This window comes from Felis catus, chromosome A2, assembly GCF_018350175.1.
Source record: "Felis catus isolate Fca126 chromosome A2, F.catus_Fca126_mat1.0, whole genome shotgun sequence".
Taxonomy (NCBI): domain Eukaryota; kingdom Metazoa; phylum Chordata; class Mammalia; order Carnivora; family Felidae; genus Felis; species Felis catus.
This window is the reverse complement of record NC_058369.1, coordinates 94,529,045-94,554,702: the sequence shown is the minus strand read 5'-3', so window position 1 is coordinate 94,554,702 and position 25,658 is coordinate 94,529,045. Positions and strand designations below refer to the sequence as shown.

The 25,658-nt window shown below is 37.4% G+C and overlaps 1 protein-coding gene across 9 annotated transcripts in view; it reads right to left on the bottom strand.

The window, feature by feature from the left end:
- The window catches only part of CDK14 (cyclin dependent kinase 14), a 674,504-nt gene that overhangs the window by 451,445 nt on the left and 197,401 nt on the right, over nucleotides 1-25,658 (bottom strand). For all 9 annotated transcript variants that reach the window (XM_045053225.1, XM_045053222.1, XM_045053223.1 and 6 more), the window contains one exon: nucleotides 15,294-15,373. In XM_045053225.1, the coding sequence (XP_044909160.1) occupies nucleotides 15,294-15,373 (80 nt within the window). The remainder of the gene's footprint in view (nucleotides 1-15,293; nucleotides 15,374-25,658) is intronic.

The following is a 25,658-nucleotide window of genomic DNA, read 5'->3' as shown; positions in this document are numbered from 1 at the left end:
TCTAGCTTCGAGAAGAATGCTGGTGCAATTTTGATTGGGATTGCATTGAATGTGTAGATTGCTTTGGGTAGCATTGACACTTCTTCCCTGGGGAATTCTACCAGACACATAAAGCAGAGATAATACCTATCCTTCTCAAGCTGTTCCAAAAAACAGAAAGGGAAGGAAAACTTCCAGATTCATTCTATGAAGCCAACATTACTTTGATTCCCAAACCAGATGGAGACCCAGCATAAAAAGAGAACTACGGGCCAATATCCCTGATGAATATGGATACAAAAATTCTCAACAACATACCAGCAAATCAAATTCAACATCATATAAAAATAATTATTCACCATGATCAAGTGGGATTCATTTCTGGGCTGCAGGGCTGGTTCAACATTCACAAATCAATCACTGTGATACATCACATTAATAAAAGAAAAGATAAGAACCATATGATCCTGTCAATCGATGCAGAAGAAGCATTTGACAAAATTCAGCATCTTTTCTTAATAAAAACCCTCGAGAAAGTCGGGATAGAAGGAATATAATTAAGCATCATAAAAGCCATTTATGAAAAGCCCACAGATAATATCATCCTCAATGGGGAAAAACTGAGAGCTTCCCTCCCGAGATCAGTAACACAACAGGGATGTCCACTCTCACCGCTGTTGTTTAACATAGTGTTGGAAGTTCTAGCATCAGCAATCAGACAACAAAAGAAATCAAAGGCATCAAAATTGGCAAAGATGAAGTCAAGCTTTCACTTTTTGCAGATGACATGATATTATACGTGGAAAACCCGACAGACTCCGCCAAAAGTCTGCTAGAACTGATACATGAATTCAGCAAAATCGCAGGATACAAAATTAATGTACAGAAATCAGTTGCATTCTTATACACTAATAATGAAGCAACAGAAAGACAAATAAAGAAACTGATCCCATTCGCAATTGCACCAAGAATCATAAAATACCGAGGAATCAACCTACCCAAAGATGTAAAGGATCTGTATGCTGAAAACTATAGAAAGCTTATGAAGGAAATTGAAGAAGATACAAAGAAATGGAAAAACATTCCGTACTCATGGACTGGTTTTTTCATTTAGTACATGACTAGCAACTTTGAGCATCGCTTCCTGGGCTTTTTAGCCACTGATACGTATTCTTTGGTGAAATATATATTCAAATTATTTTCCCATTTAAAAATTGGGGGAGGTCTTCTAACTGTTGAGTTTTGGAACTTTTCATATAATTTTTATATTTTGGATATAAATCTTTTATCAGATATAATATTTGAGAATATTTTCTCCTAATTTGTGGCTAATCTGAAAATATCTTTAACTTTCATTTTTGAAGGGTATTTTTTGTTAGATGTGGAATTTTGGATTTACAGGTTGTTTTGTTTTGTTTTGTTTTTAAGCAGTTTGAATGTTACTGCATTGCCTCCTGCCTTCACCAGTTTAGATAACAGGTTAGATCTTAAACGTACATTTTTTTTTTCCTCCTGAATGTAATGAGTTGCTTTCTCCTATTGCTTTCAAGTTTTTCTCTTTGTCTTCAACAATTAGACTATGATGGTTCTAAGTGTGGGTCTCTTTTTGTTTCTCATAATTGGAGTTCATTTATCTTCAGGAATTGATAGATTAACTCTATTTTTCAACAATTTTAGCAAGTTTTTGGCTATTATTCCTTCAAATATGTTTTTGCTCCCTCTCTCTCTCCTCTCTTTCTGAGACTGTCAAGTTCCTTTCCAATATACATGACATATATATTTTTTAATGAATATTAAAGTCTCCTTGTTTACTATTGTCCTTGACTGTTCCTCTACATTAAAGGATATACCTTAATCTTGATTTTTAAGATAAATTACATTAAATTCTGTTAGTACTCAAGGCACTGGTCATGAATTAATTAATGTTCAGAGTTTGTCACCCTTTGACTATTTCTATTAATAGATCATACATAGTTTATTTAGGCAGCAACAATGCAACTTCTGAGAAGTAACAGAGTTGCCAGTGGATTGAATTTTTACAAAGCAACTTGTAGTAGCATTGATAATACTGTCAAGAAAAGCAGTTTACGCATACCTTATGGACTTCCATGACTTTTTTACATTAGAAATTCTGAAGGGAAGAAAGTACCATCTTTGAAACAAACATTTCAGTTAAAAGACCCCAGTTAAAATGCTAACTTGTTTACTAGTAATTTGTGTGACACAGAAAAACTTATTATCTCCAGGCCTCAATTACCTCCTCTGTAATATGGAGATATTAATATCTGTATATAACACAGGATTGTTGTCAGAATTAAATGAGACAGTATTTTTAGAAGGTGAGCATAGTAGGTACTGAAAAAGTCTATGGAGAATTTTAGCCAATTATAAATGCCTTCAGATTAGAACTAGTTACATAATCCTAAAAAAATATTTTAAATATAAATATATGATAGCTCAATTTATATTTCCAATAAAATATTTATATTTCCAAAAATAATTTGTAATCTCTATTTCCATATAAAATAGAACAGAATGCAATATAAAATTTTTAGAGATGTAAAGCAGACAAAAAGTAAGTTACTTCATTAAAAAACTTTATCCTTTAAAATTAAAGACATGCAAAAGAAAACATACATATGATTTTCATAGTTTTTAAAGTCATATGATCTAACAGCTTGCAAATTTTTTGTTGATATCAGTTGGCAGACACCCATCAAATTACCCACACTTACAAAGAATAACAATTTTGGCAATTTACATAAGCTTACTTAAAATCAAAGTCTAGACTCATGGATTTTTATCTTCCATTTAAAAAAAAAAACTTGTCTGTCAATTGTCAATTGCTCTGAAGCAATTCATGTTAATTTTTTCAGTGACAGACATAAAGGATTATTATTAGAGGGTTTAAAAGAAATATTTTAAACACAATAAATGTGCAGCACAGTAGAGCATATGTGTATGAAGCATACTGATGATACAATTAAGGATCCTTTATCCAGGTAATGATTCATGCTGGTACTATTATTTTAATCGTGAAGCTATAAGTTGATATAGTTTCAAAGATGAAGAAACTTCCGATTAAATACATTAAGTGACTCACTTATGATCATGTAGCTAGTGGCATAGTCTTCACCAAGACTCGACATTTAACGACTTGCTATATGGAGATTTCCCAACTCCACCTGTCTGCTTAGCAGCCTGAAGTGAATCCATATACAATTTTGATCATAGATGTTTCTGTCTCAAAAGTGGTGCAGTACAGCAGAAAAAAAAAATAAAGGATTTGGAGTTTATTCACCCACCTATTCATTCACTCACTCACTGAACATGTACTGAGTGACTATCAGGTGTCAGGCACTGGCCCGGGAACTGGGTAGAAGATCCAAGCTGGACTCCAAATTTGCCACTTATTTGTATGACTTTGGACAAAAATCTCTTTAGATCTCAGCTTCTTAATTACTAAAACGAAGATAACATCAATCTTCTTTGCAAAGTTGAAAGAGTGATGAGATCATGTACTTGGAAGTGTTGGGTAAGGCTCCCAATTTAGCTACAACCGATGTGTTATCTAAACTGCACCCTCATATAAACAATTGCCACATCAAGACCAGATCTCAAACTTAACACGTCAGGATTGAATTTATTATCTTTCCCTTTATGTAACCTCCCCTGCTCTGTACTGTCTTTCTTATTATTAGTTCCACTATCTAATAACTATTCATGAGTGCCCAAATCCTGGAATATTCTGAATATCCTCATCTCCATCAAGCTCCATGTCCAGTCAAATGCCAAGCCCTACCAGGTATCCCCCTTGAGTCCTTGCCAAACACACCCATCTCCTGCCAAGGCCTTTCTACAGAGCCTCATCATTTTTTTGCCCTAAGCACTTCAATATCTTTTAGTCCCTCTAAACTAGTTGCATTACCTGACCTAGAAATAGGGAGATTCAGTAAAGATCTGCATGTGGAAAGGCCAGACTCCCCACAACCTCTATCTCTTACCAATCCCCAAATTGTGGGCAGAAAACTTAAATCCTCTGGACAAGACATTAAATAATCCTTTCCTATAGAAACTTAAGCCTCTTTCCAAGAAAAGATTCCCACATAGTGACAACTGAGGGGCTGTGAGAAAAAAAAAAAAAACTGGCTAGCCCACCTGAGTCACACTACAGTGAAGCTCACCAGCCAACATTCCCTACCCAAGAACCCAGAGCTTCCAGTCAGCATATTAGTATCTCATTGTTAAATATGAGTTGATGATCAAGATCTCCAAGCAGCTGACAGATACTTCCAACAATAAACAGAACAAAACAGGGGCACCTGGGTGGCTCAGTCAGTTAAGTATTAGACTCTTGATTTTAGCTCAGGTCATGATCTCAGGGTTGAGTTCAAGCCCCACATTGGGCTCTGAGCTGGCAGTGCAGAGCCAGCTTGGGATTCTCTCTCTCCTTCTCCCCGCAACATGTGCTCTCTCCCATGCACTATCTCTCTCTCTCTCTCTCTCTCTCTCTCTCTCTCTCTCTCTCTCTCTCTCAAATAAATAGGGGCACCTGGGTGGCTCAGTTGTTAAGCACAGACTCTTGATTTCGGCTCAGGTCATGATCACTCAGGTCATGAGTTCAAGCCCAGTGTCGGGCTCTCTGCTGACAGTGTGGAGCCTGCTTGGGATTCTGTCTCATTCTCTCTCTGCCCCTCACCCCATCTCTCTCCCTCTCTCTCTCTCTCTCAAAAATAAATAAATAAATAAACATTAAAAAAGTAAAATGAATATTAAAAAAACAGAACAAAACAGATAAACAGACAAAATAAAACAGAGACGGTAACAGAAAAAAAATTCAAAGGTACTATACACTTACTTTCAAGGAGATATGAGACAAAAATTGTTTTGCTTTGTTTTGTTTTGTTTTGTTTGTTTTTGTTTTGTTTTAAATAAGCATCACACCCAGTGGGGAGCCCAACACTGGGCTTGCACTCAGGACCCTGAGATCAAGACCTGATCTGAGATCAAGAGTTGGAGCCCAAACACAATAACTCTTGATCTTTTGCAAGTTTTGTTTGAGTTTACCATCCAAATCATACCCTGAACTTTTAATCTTTGTTAATGTATTTTTTATTTCCAAGAAATATCCATGCTTCCTTGATTATTTCTATTTTGTGGCCTCATGTTTATATTTAATGAATGGAACAGCCCAACAATCTTATGAGGTTAGAAGTATTTTTATCCTTCTTTTACAGGTGGGGAAATTGAGGCACAGAAAGTTTAACAGGCTTGTTCAAAATCACACTTAGGGATGGAGGTCAAGTTTGAATCCAGGCAGTTGGGCTTCAGAGCCCAGGTTCTTAACCACAAGGTGAAATGGATTCTTGCTGGTCATTTATCCGATTGGTTAACAACAACCTTAACAGTCAAACATGTAGCCTGAACACTACCAGCATGCAATTGAGAAATCCCTGGACAAGGTGATCTCTAAAATCTAACTTAACTTCCTAATTAGCTCATACAGGATTAATATATCTCAAACATTTTGACACAATTAGTGCCTTTAATAAATGCCCATAAAACACCAGAATTCAGAAATTTCTAAGGTGAGCACAGAATTGCGGAATCCTAAGAATGATTAAGACCCTTGAAAGAGACCTCATTTAATTTGTCACCCACTGCGTAAGGTCAGATGTTGCAATAGCATAAGGAAAAGACTCAGTAAGAACTGTGGTTATAATCCGCTTATTAATCCAGTAATCATTACAAGATGATGAACAATTCAAAACACTGACATTGATAAAATATAAACAGGGTAACAAATGGCTGCCCTGTCTCCCCCTCCCCAGCGCTGCTGTCTAAGATTATGTTCCAGGAACCCCTCTTCTCATCAGTGGCCACCTTCTTGGTTCAGTTTCTAGGAGGCCAAGTGAGAGATTCCAAGTCAAGGAAGAAGGAAGAAATGGATGTCTCCCAAAAATACATGTCCAGGAGAACCTCAAAATGTGACACTATTTGCAAATAGGACATAATTAGCTAAGTTAAGATGAAGCGATACTCCACTGGGGCAGGCGCCAAATCCAACAACTGGTGTCCTTATAAAAACAGGAGGAGACACACAAGGACAAAGGCCATATGAAGACAGAGGCAGAAACTGTAATGATGCAGCAGCAAGGCAAGGAATATCAAGAATTGCTGGAAGCCACTGGAAGCTAGGAAGAGACACCAGCCTCCAGAACTTTGGGAGAATAAATTTCTGTTCTTTTAAGCCACTAAGTCTGTGGCAATTTATTAAGGCAGCCCTAGGAAAATAATACAACACCTCAAACATGAAATGCAAAACGCAAAACTCAGATTGATTAATTACCAACTAAATCATAACTAAAGATATTAAACCTGACATTCAGTCTTTGCAAGCAATCATATCAGACACCTGCAAGAAAAAAAAAATCATGTGGTTAAAAAAACCCAACAAAAATAAATAAAGAGGCTGTGGTATATGACAGATGTGATGAAGAAAATCAAATAGTAGTCAAACACCAAAATTTTTAATGGCTCAGTTAAAAGCAGCCTTATTTTCTTTTTCATAACTAACAAATTTCTAAAAATAATATCAATAGCTTAGATACCAAATTGACTGTACTATAAGACTTACCAAACTTACCATACTATTAAATAAATGTATACCATATATTTAACATATACCATATACATCATACATATATATTATACTATTAAAAATATTTTGGCTATATACTTAAATTACAATTATATAATTGATTGGCAATTAAAGGATCAACTATTCGTTTTCCTAGCAATTTGTTTCCAAATGAAAGAGGTTATCTTTCTTTCTTAATGCCCTCTTTGATTTTTTATCCACCTTTGCCTTCTTGAGTATCTTAATTTTTATTAGAAAACTACAATGTTTCCCTAATAGATTGGATTTTTTTTCCTCCAAGGCAAGAAATCAACTGAGGAATAAACCAAAGAAAAGATTCAGTTTCTGAAAAAGGGTAGAGAGAGGAATAGAGAGAAAAGCCGAGTGAAACATATGAGACTATTCAGATGTGTATTTTAAAAAATATACACATGCAAATGATGAGTTCCATACTATATAGTTTACCATCACAGCGTTCTTTTCCTTCTGCAGGCTTACATACTACTTTCCCTTAACTTACACTCACGGAGCCATTTCTCCTCTCCTGTTGTTGATCTTCCCCTGTTCTACATGGAGGTTGTTCCCCTATTGTTAATGAATAATGTGCTTTTGCTTTTATAAAAAAGCTTTTTCACTACATTCCCCCAAAAGACTTTTGTTTACCTTAATTTAATGGCAATAAGGCAACCCTCTGCATGAAACAAAAATAAAGCATGAATTCAAATTTTCTACTTCAAATCTCTGTTTTAGAGTGTATGTTTGGGTGTGGACTCAAGTGCGACTGTCCAGGTTGAACTTTTAGTTTTACCACACACTAGCTGTGACCTTGGGCAAGTGACTTAATGTCTCCATGGCTCTCACTTTAAAATGGAAATAATGAGGGGTGCCTGGCTGGTTCAGTTGGAAGAGCATGCAACTCTTGATCTCGGGATTGTGAGTTCGAGCCCCATATTGGATCTAGAGATTACTTTAAAAAATTAACTTAAAAATTAGAAATAATGAAAACGCACACCTTAGAGGGTTTCGTGGGGATTAAATGGGACAAGGCCCTAGCTGTATATGTATAGTACATAAGCACATACTAAATATTGTCCATTGATACTGTTAGTATTTTAATTTTTGTTCTTTTAGAATATCTAGATTTCTCTTTAACATAGTTCTTGGCTAAGGAAACTATTAGATATTCAAAAATTCACAAAAGATGATAATTGGTTCCCTTACTTCCATTCTTTCTCTGGGAGAATCTAAGACAAAAAAAACCACTGTTGAACATCCAGAATATAATATCACAGAGTAAGAATACAGACATTCTGAAGTTGTTTTTAAAGATGGGATATCCTAAGAGACTTATCTACTCGCTTTCAAACCATCCCAGTATCTCAGATATCCCAGTATCTCCTGACTCTATCAATACCATCAAAAACCACAATGATATCATATAAAAGTAAGAAAGAGAAACACCAGCCATCGCACTGCTGCTTAATTTTTCTTAGCTGCCATTGAAAATAGAATGAGTCTCAAAGCACCTGAACCCAAATTAAGCCAGTAAGCCCTCTAGCTCTGAGATAAAATTCAAAGTGCACCTTTGGACATAAATCCAGGTAAGATTAGAGTTGCTGACAAGTATTTCTACTTTAGGTGAAAATTATGTGTTAAAATCTAAATTCCCAGGTAAGCTTATACGTGGCAAGCAGCCACTTGAAAACTACTTTTCTGGGCATACTGCTTTCCTACTTTGAAATCTCCCTGCTGTTGACATTTTGTGAGTGAGGAAATGGACCAAAACAGCAGAAAAGAGGCAAACTCAAATTAAAGTGCTTCATCTCAATTGAACAAACCATGCCACACACTCATCAATGTAAAGATGTAAACATGAACATGTCCCAGACATCACTCACCGTCATCCTAAATCTTTCAAGGTCTGGCACCAGATACACAGAGGAGTTATTGTGCACGAATTATTAATAGCAAAGGGGAGCAATGGTGGGGCACCTGGGTGGCTCACACTGTTAAGTGTCCGACTCTTGATCTCAGCTCAGGTCTTGATCTCAGGGTGGTGAGTTCAAGCCCCGCACTGGACTCTGCATGGGGTGTGAAGCCTACTCAAGAAAAAAAAAAAAAAAAAAAAAAAAGGAGCAATGGTACTACTTTTTGCTTCCACACACACATAGCAGAAATAATAAGAAAAATAAGACTATGAAAGGTGGAATGAGAAGGTAAAAGGGGAGAAAATCACCAAAACTGACTGAGCATTTACTTTTTCTTACTATAGGATCATCTCCATTAAACATCATCAAGAAATCAGATTGTATTAGGCAACTGCAAAATATTTTACTCAATGGAAAACACTATGTCATTTTGTGATCTGTTCCTCCAGGCCTCGACAATTCTTGTGGCATTCCCTGATTTCTATGGTATTCAAAACTCTGCGTTTGGGAAATCAAAACCATAACATAGAGGGAAATGGTTCGTACTAAATGGCACAAACCAACTCCCGTATTCCACAACCAGGGTTACTGAGGCCTAAAGCCATTACATGGTGTTACGGATGGAATTGTGTCCCCAAAATTCATATGTTGAAGTCCTAACCCAGAACCTCAGAATGTGACTGTACTTGAATAGAGGGGGTTTTCAGAGGTAATAAGTTAAAGTGAGATAATGAGAGTGGGCGCTAATCCAGTATGACTGATGTCCTTATGAGAAAAAGAAACTGAACACAGGTACAGAAGGAAGATGATGTGAACACACAGAGAGAAGACAGCCATCTATAAGCCAAGGAGAAAGGCTTGAAACACATCCTTCCCTCATGGCTTTCTGAGGGAGGAGCCTGATACCTTGACCTCAGACTTCTGGTCCTCAAAACTATGATATAATAAATTTTTGTTGTTTAAGCAACTCAGCCTGTGGCACTTTGTTACAGGAGTCCTAGAAAGCTAATACAGGTGACTTGTCCCATATTGTCTGGTAGGTGATGAAAAACAGAGCCAGAATGAAACTCAGACTTCCAGACCTTACTCTCAATGGGGCTTTCCACCTCACTACACTCCCTTCCAACTTAACTCACTGTTTTCACTCAAAGTCCTCTCCCACAGAAATCTCATACTTATTCAGTGTGCTAAGGACCATGTTAAATATATACTGTTTATGCTGAACTCTCATGAGCTATGCTCCCACATCACCAAGAAGACATTTTCATATAGACATCTCATGAACTCAGAATGTCTAAAACCCAAATCCATTACCCAACAGAGTTAATAGGACACCATTTCGGAATCTGAGAAAGTCTAGGGACAAGATCCAACTCTTTGGACAAAGTCATCTAACCTCTCTAAGCCTCACTTCCATATTTATATTACAGATTCTATGAAGAGTATGAACCCTATCCAAAAACGCTTCAACGGGCTAATGTGAAGATTACATTAGATAACAGCCCTTTCAAACTGTAAAGTGTTAAAAGCAACACTAACTGTTTCTCTCTCTGGAACCTCTTTTTTTTTTTTTTTTTTTTTTTTTACTCATTCAAACTCAAAACCATTTATGTCTCCCTCTCAAATAATCTATAATTCACCTTGCTCTGGCATTTCTTTCTCTACAAATCATTTTTTTGTCACCACTTTCTAATAAATCCAGATCCTCATAGTTTCAAATCTGCACAACTTTGAATGGCTGATTTATCAGCGTCCAGGCTCCTCCTCATCTAATCTATACCATATCCTAATATCAGATTTATCTTCCTAATACACTCAGCTCAAAAGGCTTCAGAGGCTCTCTAATCCACAAAACAAGGTCCTAGCTACAGAGCCTCTTGCATTGTATAATAAAACAGCTTCCCAGGGCCAGTCCCCAAGCTTATCTGGGGATACCTAGGGTGGCACCAACAGCAAGTGCAGATTGGTAAATTCTAGTGTGTGCCCTATTTGTTAGGGAGCATGACGGCTGCGAGTTTCATTTTGCTCCTGCTATTTTCTTGGCCCAGCATCTCTTTGCCCCTTTACTACTCCCTAACACTCAAGGTCTACCATAGTTAAATAGTACTTCACCTTGCCTCCCTCCAGAGGTCGATTGGAACCATTGCTCATCTCAGGTAGACCTAGCACTCTCTTTATACAACAAATATTTTATAAAGACGCCTTTACAACTAGGAAATGAGATTCATAGATACCAGGACCTGCACACACACATGATTTTAATATTTATACATAGAATTTCTAATACACATATTGATATATCCTATTTGTAACTAGAATGCAAAAAGAGAAATAAAAACTAATTTATAATAATGTATTTAAATATATAAATAGTCAGGCATGACTATATTATAAAACATAATGAAGGACGGTGCTCACATCTATATATAGAATCAGCGGGAACACAAACAATACAAATGCAGGCTGATCAAGAGTGTGGTATTAATGGGGCGCCTGGGTGGCACAGTCAGTTAAGCGTCTGACTTCAGCCAGGTCATGATCTCGCGGTCCGTGAGTTCGAGCCCCGCGTCAGGCTCTGGGCTGATGGCTCAGAGCCTGGAGCCTGTTTCCGATTCTGTGTCTCCCTCTCTCTCTGCCCCTCCCCCGTTCATGCTCTGTCTCTTTCTCTGTCCCAAAAATAAATAAACGTTGAAAAAAATAAATAAATAAATAAATAAAAAAGAGTGTGGTATTAGTGACTTAAATAACATAAGCAGTACTGTCATTAGTTACATAATTTTTCAAAATGGTGAATAAATTTGAATATAGTTTTAAACAAAGCAAAGTAGCATTTTCCTTTGATTTACACTGTAGTTATATTCCTGCGATTTTGGTACATATTAAATGTATGCAGAACATAGTTTGTGTTTACACGTGAAATAGTTGGGTTATAGCCTTAGACATATATAAACAAGTTTTCACCTGCATGAATGCTCGGTAGGACATTTAAAAGGGTAAATGAGACTTGGGACAACAGTTCACTGTATTAAAGCAGAGGCTGATAAACTCTGTAGAGAGCCAGACAGTATATGCTTTAGGTTTTGTGAACTATACACTGTTACAAACCACTTGACTCTAAGAAAGTAGATGGAGACAGTACATAAATGGGAATGCTGTGTTCAAATAAAACTTTATTTACAAAAACTGGCAGTGGGCCTCAGACTGCACTATGCCTATCTCTGTATTAGCGTGCCTATATATTGTAGAATGCCCAGCTCCTAATGCCAGGTGCACTATCCAATTACTGTGATGACAAAAACAGCCCCTATGGAACAACAACCATTCCAACCCCCCAAATGAGAACTCTTGGCCTAACTATTTCTATTCACTGCATTTGGCAAAGGCATTGAGCATTCTGGTGTCAGTTCCCTTTCTATACCTGTCTGGATTGCAACTTCTAAATCTACTCTTCACTGTTTATCTCTCTTATGCCTAGTTCAAGACCTATCTGACACCTTACCTCACTTGACTAATGGAGGAATTTCTTTAGGACTTATAATCTTTCAAAAATGATTTAGCATTGATATCCCACATCATATTATTTCTCTACTTATATATTATCTATATGCTCTGCCTCCCAACTGGAAGGCAGATACCTTGAGAGCAGAGACTATGTTTAACACTCAGTCATATTTGTAGACTCTAGTTTAATGATTTTCCTCAAGTCACACAATAAACGCAAAGATTACCATGCTAGATGTTGAGGATACAGCAGTGAGCAATCAGACAGGGTCCCTGATTTTACGAATATTATATACTAGCAGAAAGGAGTGAAAATAATTAATTTCATATTCCATAAGAACTATAAAGAAAATAAATACATGCTGACATGGTGAGTAAAGAAGGGGAAGATGAAGGTCAACTGCCATTTTAGGTAGGATGGCCAAAGGAAATTTCTCTGAAAAGAGGACATTACATAAGACACATGACATATGAGAAGAGCCAGGGAAGAGCATTCCTACCACAGGGAACAGCATGTTCCCTGACATAGGAAATCTTGTGGCAAGCTTGAGGGAAAAAATGGGTCATACAGTGTTTAAAGCTGAGGTTTTTAAATACGGAGTGACAACATTAATAGGATTTCAGTTTTTAAAAAGATTATACTGGTTACAGGGTAGAGAAGAGATAGTAGGAAGGTAAGAGGGTAAGTGTAGAGCACAATTAAGAAGCTACTGCAGAGGTCCAAACTAGAACTGATGATACCCAGGACTGGGGGTAGCAGTAAAAAAGAGAAAGTAGTGGTGCCTAGGTGGTTCAGGTGGTTAAGCGTCTGACTCTTGATCTTCGCTCAGGTCATGATCTCATGGTTCATGAGTTCAAGTACTGGATCAGGCTCCTTGCTGACAGCATGGAACCTGCTTGGGATTCTGTCTTTCCCTCTCTTTGTCCCTCCCCTAGTCTTTCTCTCTCAAAATAAATAAACAAACTTAAAAAAAAGAAAAAGTAGACAGGTTTGAGGTATCTTTTAGAGAAGTAACTTAGAGGACTCATTCTTGGACTAGATCTGTGGAGGAGGCTCACTGGGTGGTGCCATTAATAATATGGAGAGAAAAATGGCTTGAGTTATGGTGGAGGTCCAGGAGTTCCATTTGGATGTGTTAACTTTGGGATGACTGTTATCCAATGATTGATTTCTAAAGGTTGAACCAGCTTTGCATTCCTGGAATAGACTTACGTGGTAGTGATATATTATCCTTCTCATATATTACTGGGTTCAAGCATAAATGTCAGGTAGGCAGATGGAAATAGAGACAGAGACAGGGTCATAGCTAAAGAGAGGCATGTATAAGACATTAGCTTATAGTTGCTATTTAAACTCATGAAGCAAATAAAACCATATGGAGAAAGAGTGTTGATTAGAGAAAAGAAGGCCACTTTCCTGTTCTAAAACACCCTAATATTTGGAGAAGGAGCTAGCACAAGTGAAAGAGAGAAAGCTCCCTATTTGGAAAATCTGGTTTCACAGAAGAGAATGTATTAATCATGTAGGATCTGCTAAAATGTTGGGTAAAATCAGAGAAATGTCTGTTTGATTTTGCAACAGAAGGTCATTAATGAGCTTTACAAGGACATTTTCAGTTAAGTAGGAATGATGGAAACCAAATGCAAGTGGTATGAAAAGCAGAATGAGAGGTAAGAGAGTGAAAAAAGAGAAAGGAGGCCTCTCAAAAATAAACATAAATCATAAGGAGAGTTGTGAGAAACAAATCAGATCAGTGACAGACCACATTTAATTCATCAATACCTTAATAATACTATTGTGGTAAATTTATTTTATTTAAAATAAAAATTATTGGGGCACCTGGGTGGCGCAGTCGGTTAAGCGTCCGACTTCAGCCAGGTCACGATCTCGTGGTCCGTGAGTTCGAGCCCCGCGTCAGGCTCTGGGCTGATGGCTCAGAGCCTGGAGCCTGTTTCTGATTCTGTGTCTCCCTCTCTCTCTGCCCCTCCCCCGTTCATGCTCTGTCTCTCTCTGTCCCCAAAATAAATACACGTTGAAAAAAAAAATTAAAAAAAAATAAAATAAAAATTATTTACAATAAATTTAAAAATTTATTTATTGCAGTAAGTCACTCATAGTTATCTTGTGGACCAGGTACAGTTCCTTCAATGCAAAAAATAAAACGAAGTCTTCTGTTGAGATAATTTGTACTTTTCAAAATGTAATGGAGGTGTAGTATAATGCTAAGTGAAATAAGTCAGAGAAAGACAAATACCATATGATTTCACTTATATTTGGAATTTAGGAAAAAAATGAACAAAGAGAAACAAAACAACCCAAAAAACAGACTCTTAACTATACAGAACAAACTGATGGCTACCAGAGAGGAGATCAGTGGGGGGATGGGTGAAATAGGTGAAGGAAGAGGATTAAGAATATGCTTATCATGAGGAGCACTGAGTAATGCATAGAATTGTTGAATCACTATATAGTACATCTGAAACTAATATAAAACAATGTTAAGTATGCTGGAATTAAAATTTTTTAAAAGCATAGTGGGGGTAAAGCTGTTCATACCAAAAGTTCTGAAACTGAACTGAAAAGTTCCCACTAATAAAAAGATATTTTATTCTCTTGAGAGTAGAGAAACTATGTACAAATGTAGCAAAATATAAAGCAATTTTATTTCATAAAAATTAAAAATATATATGAAACAAATTATATAATAAATGGAATTTTTAGAAAAATGACAGAATGAAAGAAAATATTACAAGATATATGATGCTAATATATAAAGAGTATCTATAAATCAATAAGAAAAACCAATAGAAAATATAATAAAGGACAGGAACAAAGAAATCAAAAGAGAAAAAATACAAATGACTAATAAGATAGCATGAACCCATCATTTGTAAGCACTTTTCATAAAAGTCATGAGTATAAGTAATGCTAGATTAATCAATGTGTAGTTTAGAAACCCTGCAAACAAAACCAAGCATATAAAATTCCTCAGTTATAGTCTCACCATCAATACACAGCAGGAGGTTTTTTCCCCTCATCTGAGTATATGGGAGGATTGTCTTATTTTATTGAACATGACTTGATACGATTGCAGGAGGTACTGATTTTTAAATTTCAGTTTATACATTCCAATGTATATCTAACCATATAATTTACAAACTCAGCATATCCAGAAGCGAGTAATATTTAAACAGCCATAAGCATCAAGCAAACACAAAAGGAAAGATAAAGAGAAAATGCCTACCTTCCCTGATAGCTGTAAAAGGTGTACCTTCTTCTTCTTGCAGCCTGATCACCTTCAGGGCTACCAACTTCCCATTTACTCTGGCAGAAACAAAAGAAAAGATGAGAAGCGAATTCGTGAAAATATGTTCCCGTTATGGCTCTAATTTCCTTACAATTTATATTTTATGCATTTTTGCACTAAAAATGTCAATGACTCAATTATTCCACCACAACAAGGTTAATTTCAGTAAAGCTGGGAATTTTATATCATCATCATAAATATTCACATTTTAAATATTCACATTTAAAATATTCACTTGCCTCGTCCAAGATTTAACCGGTTTTCTGTAATTCACTTTATGTTTCCTCCAGAATGAAACTAGTGCTTATCAAAATCATCACACTTGATCAATTATTCTCAGATTAATTAGAAATCAAGGAGTCAAAATAATTCTCTCCCGTAGTTTTTCCAATTGCTCCTTTGTCTCCTAGGCTGAAATGTCTTCATCTTCAGTCTTAAACTGAGGTCATTCAATCCCAAGGTCTGAAACTCCACACTCAGCCTTCTCTCCTCATTTCCCTCTTCCCTTTTCCCTGTTCTTTCTCTCTCTCCCTATCACCCATTCCTCCCTTTCTCATTTTTTTTTTTTACTAGAGCCTCCTAAAATTATATTTGGTCTGATTGTGTCTTGTGATACATACAGTATATCATCAAAATAAAAGTTATGAATATTTTACTATTATAAGATTACACAAGACTTATTCAAAGCAGATGGTTCTTCCAGACGCATTCTAAATATGTAGCGGCTCTAATTAAAAGTTAAGAGTGCGCTAGGCAGATAACTTTTTTATCTAGTAAATTCTGTTAACAAAAGCATGACTATCTATACTGGTCTTCTAGTTGAATGCTCTACTTTCTACTTTATTAGACCTAGCAGCATACGTGGTTAATAAGAATTGGGAAAACAAGTACACATTTAAAGTGTAAAAGATCCAAGAAGGCATTTGATGAAAGGTTAGTCTCCCTGCTACATGCTCCTTCAGTCATCCAGCTCCCAGCATCTGAGGTCACCAGTTACCGTTGTTCATTTATACACACAGACACACACAGACACAGACACACACACACACACACCCAGACACACACACATGCACACACATGCACACACACATGCACACACACACGCGCACACACACACACACACACACACACACATGGCAGAATGCCATACAGAATATAGTGTACATTGTTTTTAATAAATTTGGGGACTTCCTTATAAATTCATAGAGAAAATCTTCTCCCACTTTTGAAAGACCACAGAGTACTCCTTTGTATAAATATAGTACACTTTATTTATCCCAGTCTTCCACAGATGGTCATTTAGCATATTCCCAATTTTTGCTACTAAAACAATGATGGCAATAAATATTCTTGGACATGTAATTTCACCCATGTAAAAATATATCTGTAAGATAAATTCCTAAAAGTGGAACTGCAAGATCAAAATGTAGGTGCATATCTAAATTCTAATTCTGATGAATATTGGGAAATTATCCTGTGTGGAGGCTCTATCAATTTACACTTCCAATGGCAAATGATAGGCACGCCTGTTACCCCTTCACTTGTACTATGCTACCAACAACTGACTCTGTCAATCTGATAGATAAAAATGGTTTCTCATTGCAGTTTAAACTGCAACAAAAAGTCTTCAGAGCTTATGAAACCAGCAAACAAGAACTCATGTGGTCCAGAGAATCCAGTGCCTAAGTCTAAAATAAGGAATGTGAATGTCTCCTTTTTAAGAACTGTATCCAATTGGTCTTTTTTTGCTTAAAAAAAAAAAAAAAACTGCTACAGACACAACTTGAAAAGTCCAAGGAATTCATCACAGCCCAGCCATCTTAGTGGCATTCCTTGTCGCACTGATTATTGGCTACAGTCATGGGATAAGGAGATCTGATTATAAAGTTCCACAGTGTGCCATCTTCTCAAGGTTAAGAGTTGTGTTTATTTTCTCTTGTTTTTCATCTGGGATGACAGGCCAACTGCTTTTCTGCTCTGCATCTCTTCTCTCTTTGTACATTACCTTGATTTCTCCAATCCTGACTGCACTCCAGGTACCCAGGTGCAGGCCAAAAATTGCTACGCACATGGGGTTCAACTGGAGACTGGACCTTGAGCTCTCACTTTGTCCTTTATGACTAAGGCGGGGGGGGGAGGGGGCTTTGGCGGGGCTGGAGGCTGGGATGCAGTCAGTGCTGACATCTGCACAGATTTTTCTCAGCCCAGTTGAGCTCATCACTGGCTCCCCAGGGGAGGCAGTAACTGATTCCGGGAACTGCTTGGAACTTTCCCCTCATTTACAGATATTTTCCCCTCACCCATAAAAAAACACACACAAACTTCTTCCCACAAAGCTTTTCTATTTCCCCTGAGATCGTTAACTTATATGCACCATGAACTGAATTCTAGAATACAGGGAATTCATGTTTTTAAAGGTTATATACTTAAAACACTCTCAGATCATGAAACGATAATTCATTTCCCTATGATACACTGAAAGGAGATAAACCTTCAACTGAACCAATATTTATTCTTTAAACGCAACTAGAGACAGAACACCTTTAAATAATTTCATAGACTAATGTGCATTATTTTTGTGGTGAAAAAGATTTTGAACCTATTACTATAATAACTGCATAAAAATACAAGATCCAGGTTGATGGAATTCGGATTCTAAAGCATAATTCTCTATGAATTGAAAATCCAGGCATTGGGGCGCCTGGGTGGCGCAGTGGGTTAAGCGTCCGACTTCAGCCAGGTCACGATCTCGCGGTCCGTGAGTTCGAGCCCCGTGTCAGGCTCTGGGCTGATGGCTCGGAGCCTGGAGCCTGTTTCCGATTCTGTGTCTCCCTCTCTCTCTGCCCCTTCCCCGTTCATGCTCTGTCTCTCTCTGTCCCAAAAATAAATAAACATTGAAAAAAAAAATTTTTTTAAAGAAAATCCATGCATTAATTTCTTATAGTTATGATAATCATAACAGTTAAAAACACTGAGTTTTATGTATTACATCACATAAAACTAAAAATTTCCTGAAATTTTATAGTAGACTATTAACTCCAGGCATGAAGTAACATTTTTCTGTTTCGTTAACTGTTATGTGTCCAGTGTCTAAAACTGCTTGGTACAGAGTACACTCTCAAAAACTTTTATTGAATGAATGAATATTACTAATGTCAATATACTGAATATACCTGAAAGGTAACTCAAGAATAAGTATAATAATTATTGTTTTCAAAAGTTTCAGAAATCCCAAAATTCAATAAGGTTTTCAGTGTCTTCTTTCATGTCTGGTTTAAGTATTTATTTTCTTTTTTTCAAATTAAACGTGTAGTCTCTTTGATTGTGATGCATGTGGATATGATAAGTTTTCATTTCCCCAAAGTTTTAGTTTATAGAGTGTTTTGGTAGTTAATACATTTGCACCCAACAGCTGTGTTTCAAAACCCCACTACCCTTAAATAATCTGAGCCTGGACTACTCACCAAGTATCTCCCTTTTCTTCAGCTGCTTTAGTGGTCTCCCATTAGGAATCACATTGATTATCAAATTGCTCTTTAACCTTAGCATCACTGTGACTTCTCTGTTCTTAATTAGTTTTTCTCTACCTGTCTGGACATTCACCAACTACTGAATCCCTCAGTTCTAAAGCCTAGTAAAAACATTAAGTCACTGGCTCCACCTTTGGGGGAAAAAAATAACATTACCAACTTTCTAATGTTTAACTTTGATGCATTTTTTTAACCTTTAGCATACAGACTAAAATACTTGAAATTCCAAGTTACTAACTCTAACAAAATGTCATTTTTTAAAGATATCAAAAGAAGATACTTGTTATTCTATGAAAATAACATTGAATAATAACGTAGAAAAGAACACGTTTGTATCTAGTAACTACCTTGTGTAGTTTAAACTAGTTTATTAAAGATTCAAAACATATTCTTCAAACATTGATTTCAGTTCTGTAGAATAATTACAACTCTAAATGAATCAATAAATTAAGGCTGTTTACGGGAAAACACTGAAGATTCCTCTTTAATAAGTCTCATTAATTAAATCAAAAGCTAATGAATAGAAGGCAGTTTCTTATGCTTTGGCTCTCTCCCACTCTAACCTCTCTTTTTTTTTTTTCCTTCCCCTTCCCCATGGTCTTCTGTTAAGTTTCTCAGGATCCACATAAGAGTGAAAACATATGGTATCTGTCTTTCTCTGTATGACTTACTTCACTTAGCATAACACTCTCCATATCCATCCATGTTGCTACAAAGGGCCATATTTCATTCTTTCTCATTGCCCTGTAGTACTCCATTGTGTATATAAACCACAATTTTTGTATCCATTCATCTGCTGATGGACATTTAGGCTCTTTCCATAGTTTGGCTATTGTTGAGAGTGCTGCTATAAACATTGGGGTACAAGTGCCCCTATGCATCAGTACTCCTGTATCCCTTGGGTAAATTCCTAGCAGTGCTATTGCTGGGTCATAGGGTAGGTCTATTTTTAATTTTTTGAGGAACCTCCACACTGTTTTCCAGAGTGGCTGTACCAGTTTGCATTCCCACCAACAGTGCAAGACGGTTCCCGTTTCTCCACCTCCTCTCCAGCATCTGTAGTCTCCTGATTTGTTCATTTTGGCCACTCTGACTGGCGTGAGGTGATACCTGAGTGTGGTTTTGATTTGTATTTCCCTGATGAGGAGCGACGCAGGGCTGGTTCAACATTCGCAAATCAATCAATGTGATACATCACGTTAATAAAAGAAAAGATAAGAACCATATGATCCTGTCAATTGATGCAGAAAAGGCCTTTGACAAAATTCAGCATCCTTTCTTAATAAAAATCCTCGAGAAAGTCGGGATAGAAGGAACATACTTAAAGATCATAAAAGCCATTTATGAAAATCCCACAGCTAACATCATCCTCAATGGGGAAAAACTGAGAGCTTTTTCCCTGAGATCAGGATCATGACAGGGATGTCCACTCTCACTGCTGTTGTTTAACATAGGTCATCTTTGAAAAGAGTGTCCATGTGCTAGCACCTTAAGAAATTATGTCTAGATGATACAAAGGAAATTAAGGCAATATACCTAAAAGAAATTTAATGTACTCTGGAAAATTTAATATATTCTGCCTCTCTTCTATTATGACTTTGTCTCAAGAGAAACTGCGAGGAAATAATACCAAGTACAGACAGATACAATTCTTGCTTCCTTACTGTATTCATCTAGAAGCAACAGAAGGCAATGTGGATACTACTCAGGAAGTGACAGTGGCAAGCTAGAGTGTATCAAGGACAATATATTGGGCTGAATTTATAAATTTTCAGCAAAGTCATTAAAAACATTTTAAAGATACTATTAATAGGGCTTCTTTTATTAATTCCCTCTTAAGACACTGATTAAAGTGCTGACTATATTGTACTACATTTATACTTCAAAAATTTACAATTTAACTAAACACTTGTCTTGCTATCTCCACCTAAATTCAATTTTTATTCAGGGGCAAATGAGAAATCATCTCAATAGTATTAAATCTTTACAATTCTGCAATATCCTAAAAGTGCTATTTACTATGTTTTGCTATGGAAAAATAAATTAGAATTTCAAGGTAAGTTGCCAGGAATTACACTTCATCCTAATCTTCATAAAAATAATAGACAGAGAAGAGGAAGACTAATGCTATTTCTATTAAATTAATTTCTTTTTCTTGGGGCGCCTGGGTGGCTCAGTCAGTTGAGCTACTGACTTTGGCTCAGGTCATGATCTCATGGTTTGTGAGTTTGAGCCCGACGTCGGCTCTGTGCTGACAGCTCAGAGCCTGGAGCCTGCTTCTGATTCTGTGTCTCCCATTCTCCCTCTGCCCCTGCCCCACTCATGCTCTGTCTCTCTCTGTCTCAGAAATAAACATTAAAAAATTTTTTTTAATAAATAAATAAATAAATAAAATTAATTTTTTTTTCTAATAAAATCCAAAGATGAAAAAGAGTATAGTATAATGGCTATTTATTAGAATGAGACCGACGATGCAAAACGTCTGAGGACTTAATGCAATAAGAAAAGGGTCTGTTCAAGCAATAATTATAACCTTTTATAAAAGAATGATTGCTACTAAAGCATAATTCATCATTAGCAATGTTCCATCAAATATACGAACTCATGATACTTTGAATCAAATTTAGAGTGACATATATTGTTCACGGGAGAAAACAGAATAATTACATTTCAACAATTTTAAGCCAGCCAACTCTGCACCTTTCCAAAAATAAAATATGTCAACAAAGGATTTGAGTCATTACCTTGCAGGCAGAAGTGACCTGAATGATCATTCAGGCTCCCAAGCAAAAAGATCTTCCCTGATCTGACTGTCTCTCCTTGTCCTCACTCCCTAGAACAAAGCAGCCCCTCAAAAGACTTGATGGAACACACCTCCCCTAAAACACCCCAAATTTTTTAGTTCTTACGTTCAGCCAAAATTTGCTTCCGGTAACTTTCTCTCTCTGATTCAAGTTCTGAATCCTCAAAAACTAAACTAAATGTTCTTCCATAAAATTAATTGATGTAATTAATTAAAACTTAATTAAGTTTTAATATCCTGCCCCTAACTCAACAATGATTCTGTGCTTAGGATAAAGGATGAACAACACAGACATGATCCCCGCACTTAGGTCTTACCAAGGAGACAGACATTAAGTGTCAAAGAGAAGGAGGAGGGTCTCACCCATCGAAGATGGAACAATTTAATCAACTATTATCTGTGACTGAATGTTATGAAATATGTTTAAATAAGTAAGTTAATAATACTTAAGACAAAAAAAGTAACTTAAGACAAAAGTTTTTAAGTTTTTAAGACAAAAAAAATAACCATAGGAGTCTTATTTGGAGGGCACTACACAACCATATCATAGTTTCAAAACTGTTGAAGAAAAGATATCAAGCATTTGCCTTCCCTTTTCATATACGGTGTCCTTCAATCTAACCAGGTAGTTGATATGTGGAAGTTTCTGTTTATAGATGCACTGCATATAACAAATGAAGAATGATAGAATTTGAATAACACAATTCTTTTTTTTTTAAGTTTATTTATTTTGAGAGAGCAGGGGGGAGAAGCAGAGAGGGAAAGAGAGAAACCCAAGCAGGCTTCACACTGTCAGTGCAGAGCCTGATGCAGGGCTTGAACCCATGAACTGTGAGATCATGACCTGAACCAAAATCAAGAATCAGACACTTTTAACCGACTGAGCCACCCAGGATCCCCTTAAATAACACCCTTCTTAACCATACTTACTTAATGGACTATTAATGGTTGCTAAAAACATAAAAAGAGGCTACCACATATCATACACCTCCTGATGGAAACACTCATTCCCGCCATGGAACAGATCCCCCCTGAATGTGACCGAATCTCAATCTAACTACTTATTTTAAGGAGATAATGTAACAAGTTAAATGATACCATTGGGACACAACAGAAAAATTTAGAATATAGGATAAAGGAAAAAGAATAAAGGAAAAATGAACCTGTCTCTTCAACAAATAAATCCGAAGGGTAAAAACAATAAGAGAGGAACCAAAAGACTAAAAGAGATGGAACGACTGTACAAAAGCTCAGAGGCAGAGAACAGGGAGTGTTAAACAAAAATATAAGAAGAAAAGAGTGACAGGAGCTGGTTAAGGAGGCACTTGGAAAGAGGAATATAAGCACAAGATTATGGAGGTCCTTAAGAGCCACAGAAAAGATTGGTTTAAAAAACAGAAACAAAAAAGAGAGGTGCCTCGGTGGTTCAGTTGGTTAAGCGTCTGACTCAATTTCTGCTCAGGTAATGATCTTGTGGTTTGTGAGATCAAGCCCCGCATCAGGCTCTGTGCTGACAGTGCAGAGCCTGCTTGGGATTCTCTCTCTCTCTCTCTCTCTCTCTCTCTGCCCCTCACTTGCTCTCACTCTAAATAAATAAATAAACTTAAAAAAAAGAAAATAAAAACAAACAAAACACCCAAAACACTGGGGGAATCTAAAGAAAGGAAATGTTATAATTAAATTATAAATGAATAAACAAACACAGGGTATCTGCAGCTCACTCACTATGGTGTAGAGAATGGCCTGAAGGAACACAACAGTGGGAGCAAGGGAGGGAGGTCAGGAGCTGTTGCAGTGGTCTCGGGGAAAGATGGTGGCCACAAAAAACCAGTGTATTGATAAGAGGAATTAGAAAAAGGAAAATGATACTCTGAAGACAGAAATAACAACCTGTGAGGATAAATGGCATTGGGCATAGGGAATGGTGCAAAGGATGATTCCAAATGTTTTGACTTCAGTGTCTGGGGTGGACACAGGTACCATTTAGAATTGACGGAAACGAAAGAAGAGGAGATTGTAAACAGAGTACCAAGGGGTCTGGGAGCGCCCCCAGTGGAGACACATAGTAAGTACTGGTATTTGTGGATCTGGATCTCAGCACACAAGTCAAGACTAGACATAAATATTTGTGAATCATTTGGAGGACTTCAAGGGAAGTAATAACCTCAAGAGACAGCCAGTTTTCTGTTGAAGCAGAAGTTAAGGAAACTTCAGAAAGAGGTAAAGGATATGTTTGTTGATCAGAGGATGATGCTCTAGATCTAGAAGACAGAGAAGGATCCCGAAGGACAGGGGAAAGGGACAGTGTAAAAGATATAGTGAGAAATAAAGGGGGTAAGTTCAGAGAGATAGCAGATGATCAGGGAGTTTATACCTTGGGTAGTGCCCATGGTGAGCAGTGATGCAAGCAGAGGAGACTCCATCCTGACAGTCCCTAGGAAGCAGGCGGAATGGGGGCTGCTGCTTTGGCTGCCCCTCAGCACAGCTGCCCCTCAGCCTTAGGCAAAGCATGGAGAGGGCCTGGACCAGCCTCTGCAGCTGTGTGGAAATTAAGGCGCAAGTTCTCAATGCTGGCTACATTCTAGAATCAACTGGGAAACTTTAAAACATATCCATGCCTGGCCCCACCCCTGATTTATTTGGGGGTGGGGTGGGGTCCTGGCATCTGTATTTTTAAAAACACCCTTGGGTGTTGGGAAACACTCTGTTAAACCTTCAAGTTCCTACATCAACTTCTCATTGCCTCTCTTCCTTTGTCTGTTCTCAAACACACTGAAGTCTCTTTTTTCACTATAAGCGTTAAAAAAATACTCAGTTGGGGCGCCTGGGTGGCGCAGTCGGTTAAGCGTCCGACTTCAGCCAGGTCACGATCTCGCGGTCCGTGAGTTCGAGCCCCGCATCGGGCTCTGGGCTGATGGCTCAGAGCCTGGAGCCTGTTTCCGATTCTGTGTCTCCCTCTCTCTCTGCCCCTCCCCCGTTCATGCTCTGTCTCTCTCTGTGCCCAAAATAAATAAACGTTGAAAAAAAAATTAAAAAAAAAATACTCAGCTATTTGAAATAGTTGAATAGCCCCCACAGTCTTGGTTGCAAGCTTGTGAGAAGTCTCTGCTGATTAACCCCTTTTGAAATGTGATTGCCAGGACGTACACGCTACAAGATGTGGTCTGGCAAGTGTTGAGTGGACTGGGGTAGGACCCTGCCCTGTTCCATAAACTGAACGTACTTGTGCTACTTTGGCCTAAGCATGTTTTAAACTATGGGAGCCACAAAAATCTGTAAACTCTTATTATTCTTGCCAACAACTAAAACCTCTGAGTTTTCATGTACCCTACAATCACACCATTTCTAACTTGCCCTATGCCTCATAATTCACTTTTTAAACATGATTTCAGGAGCTTGATTTATCCCTAATAAAATTCCAACTTGTCAGCAGCAACCAACTGCTCATGCCTCTCATGTATGTTCTAAATTCCAATCCTGATTTTGATGGACCCTAGCTGCCCAGCCTTCTCTGTGTCCTAATCTGAGGTAGGAATGAAAACACTGAACAGGATGAGGCCCAAGGCAGTGCCCTTGGACACCACACTCTTGACCCTCACCCCATCCACCTTTCTGTGGACCCAGCTTCATTAATTGTCTTCTCTTTCTTCCTCTTTCTTTCTCTGTCTCCTCCCTCTTCTTTTCACTTCCAGTCTCTCCAATGCATCTAGTCCTTCCTTTCCGTCTGTCCCAGACCACCGCACTGACCAAGTACTTCTACCACTGGGCTGTGCTAAAAAAATGTGCATCTGGCACACAATTAGAGCTCAGTAGTGAACAAATGAGTCAACCTCTTATCATGGAAAAGAGGTACTAGAAACCCTACTACTGTTAGTTATCCTTAACCAGCCTGTTTTAAATCCACCACCAGCAATAGCACAGCCCTCAAGTGCCTATCACACTTTTATCTGTCAGAACATAAATAGCCAC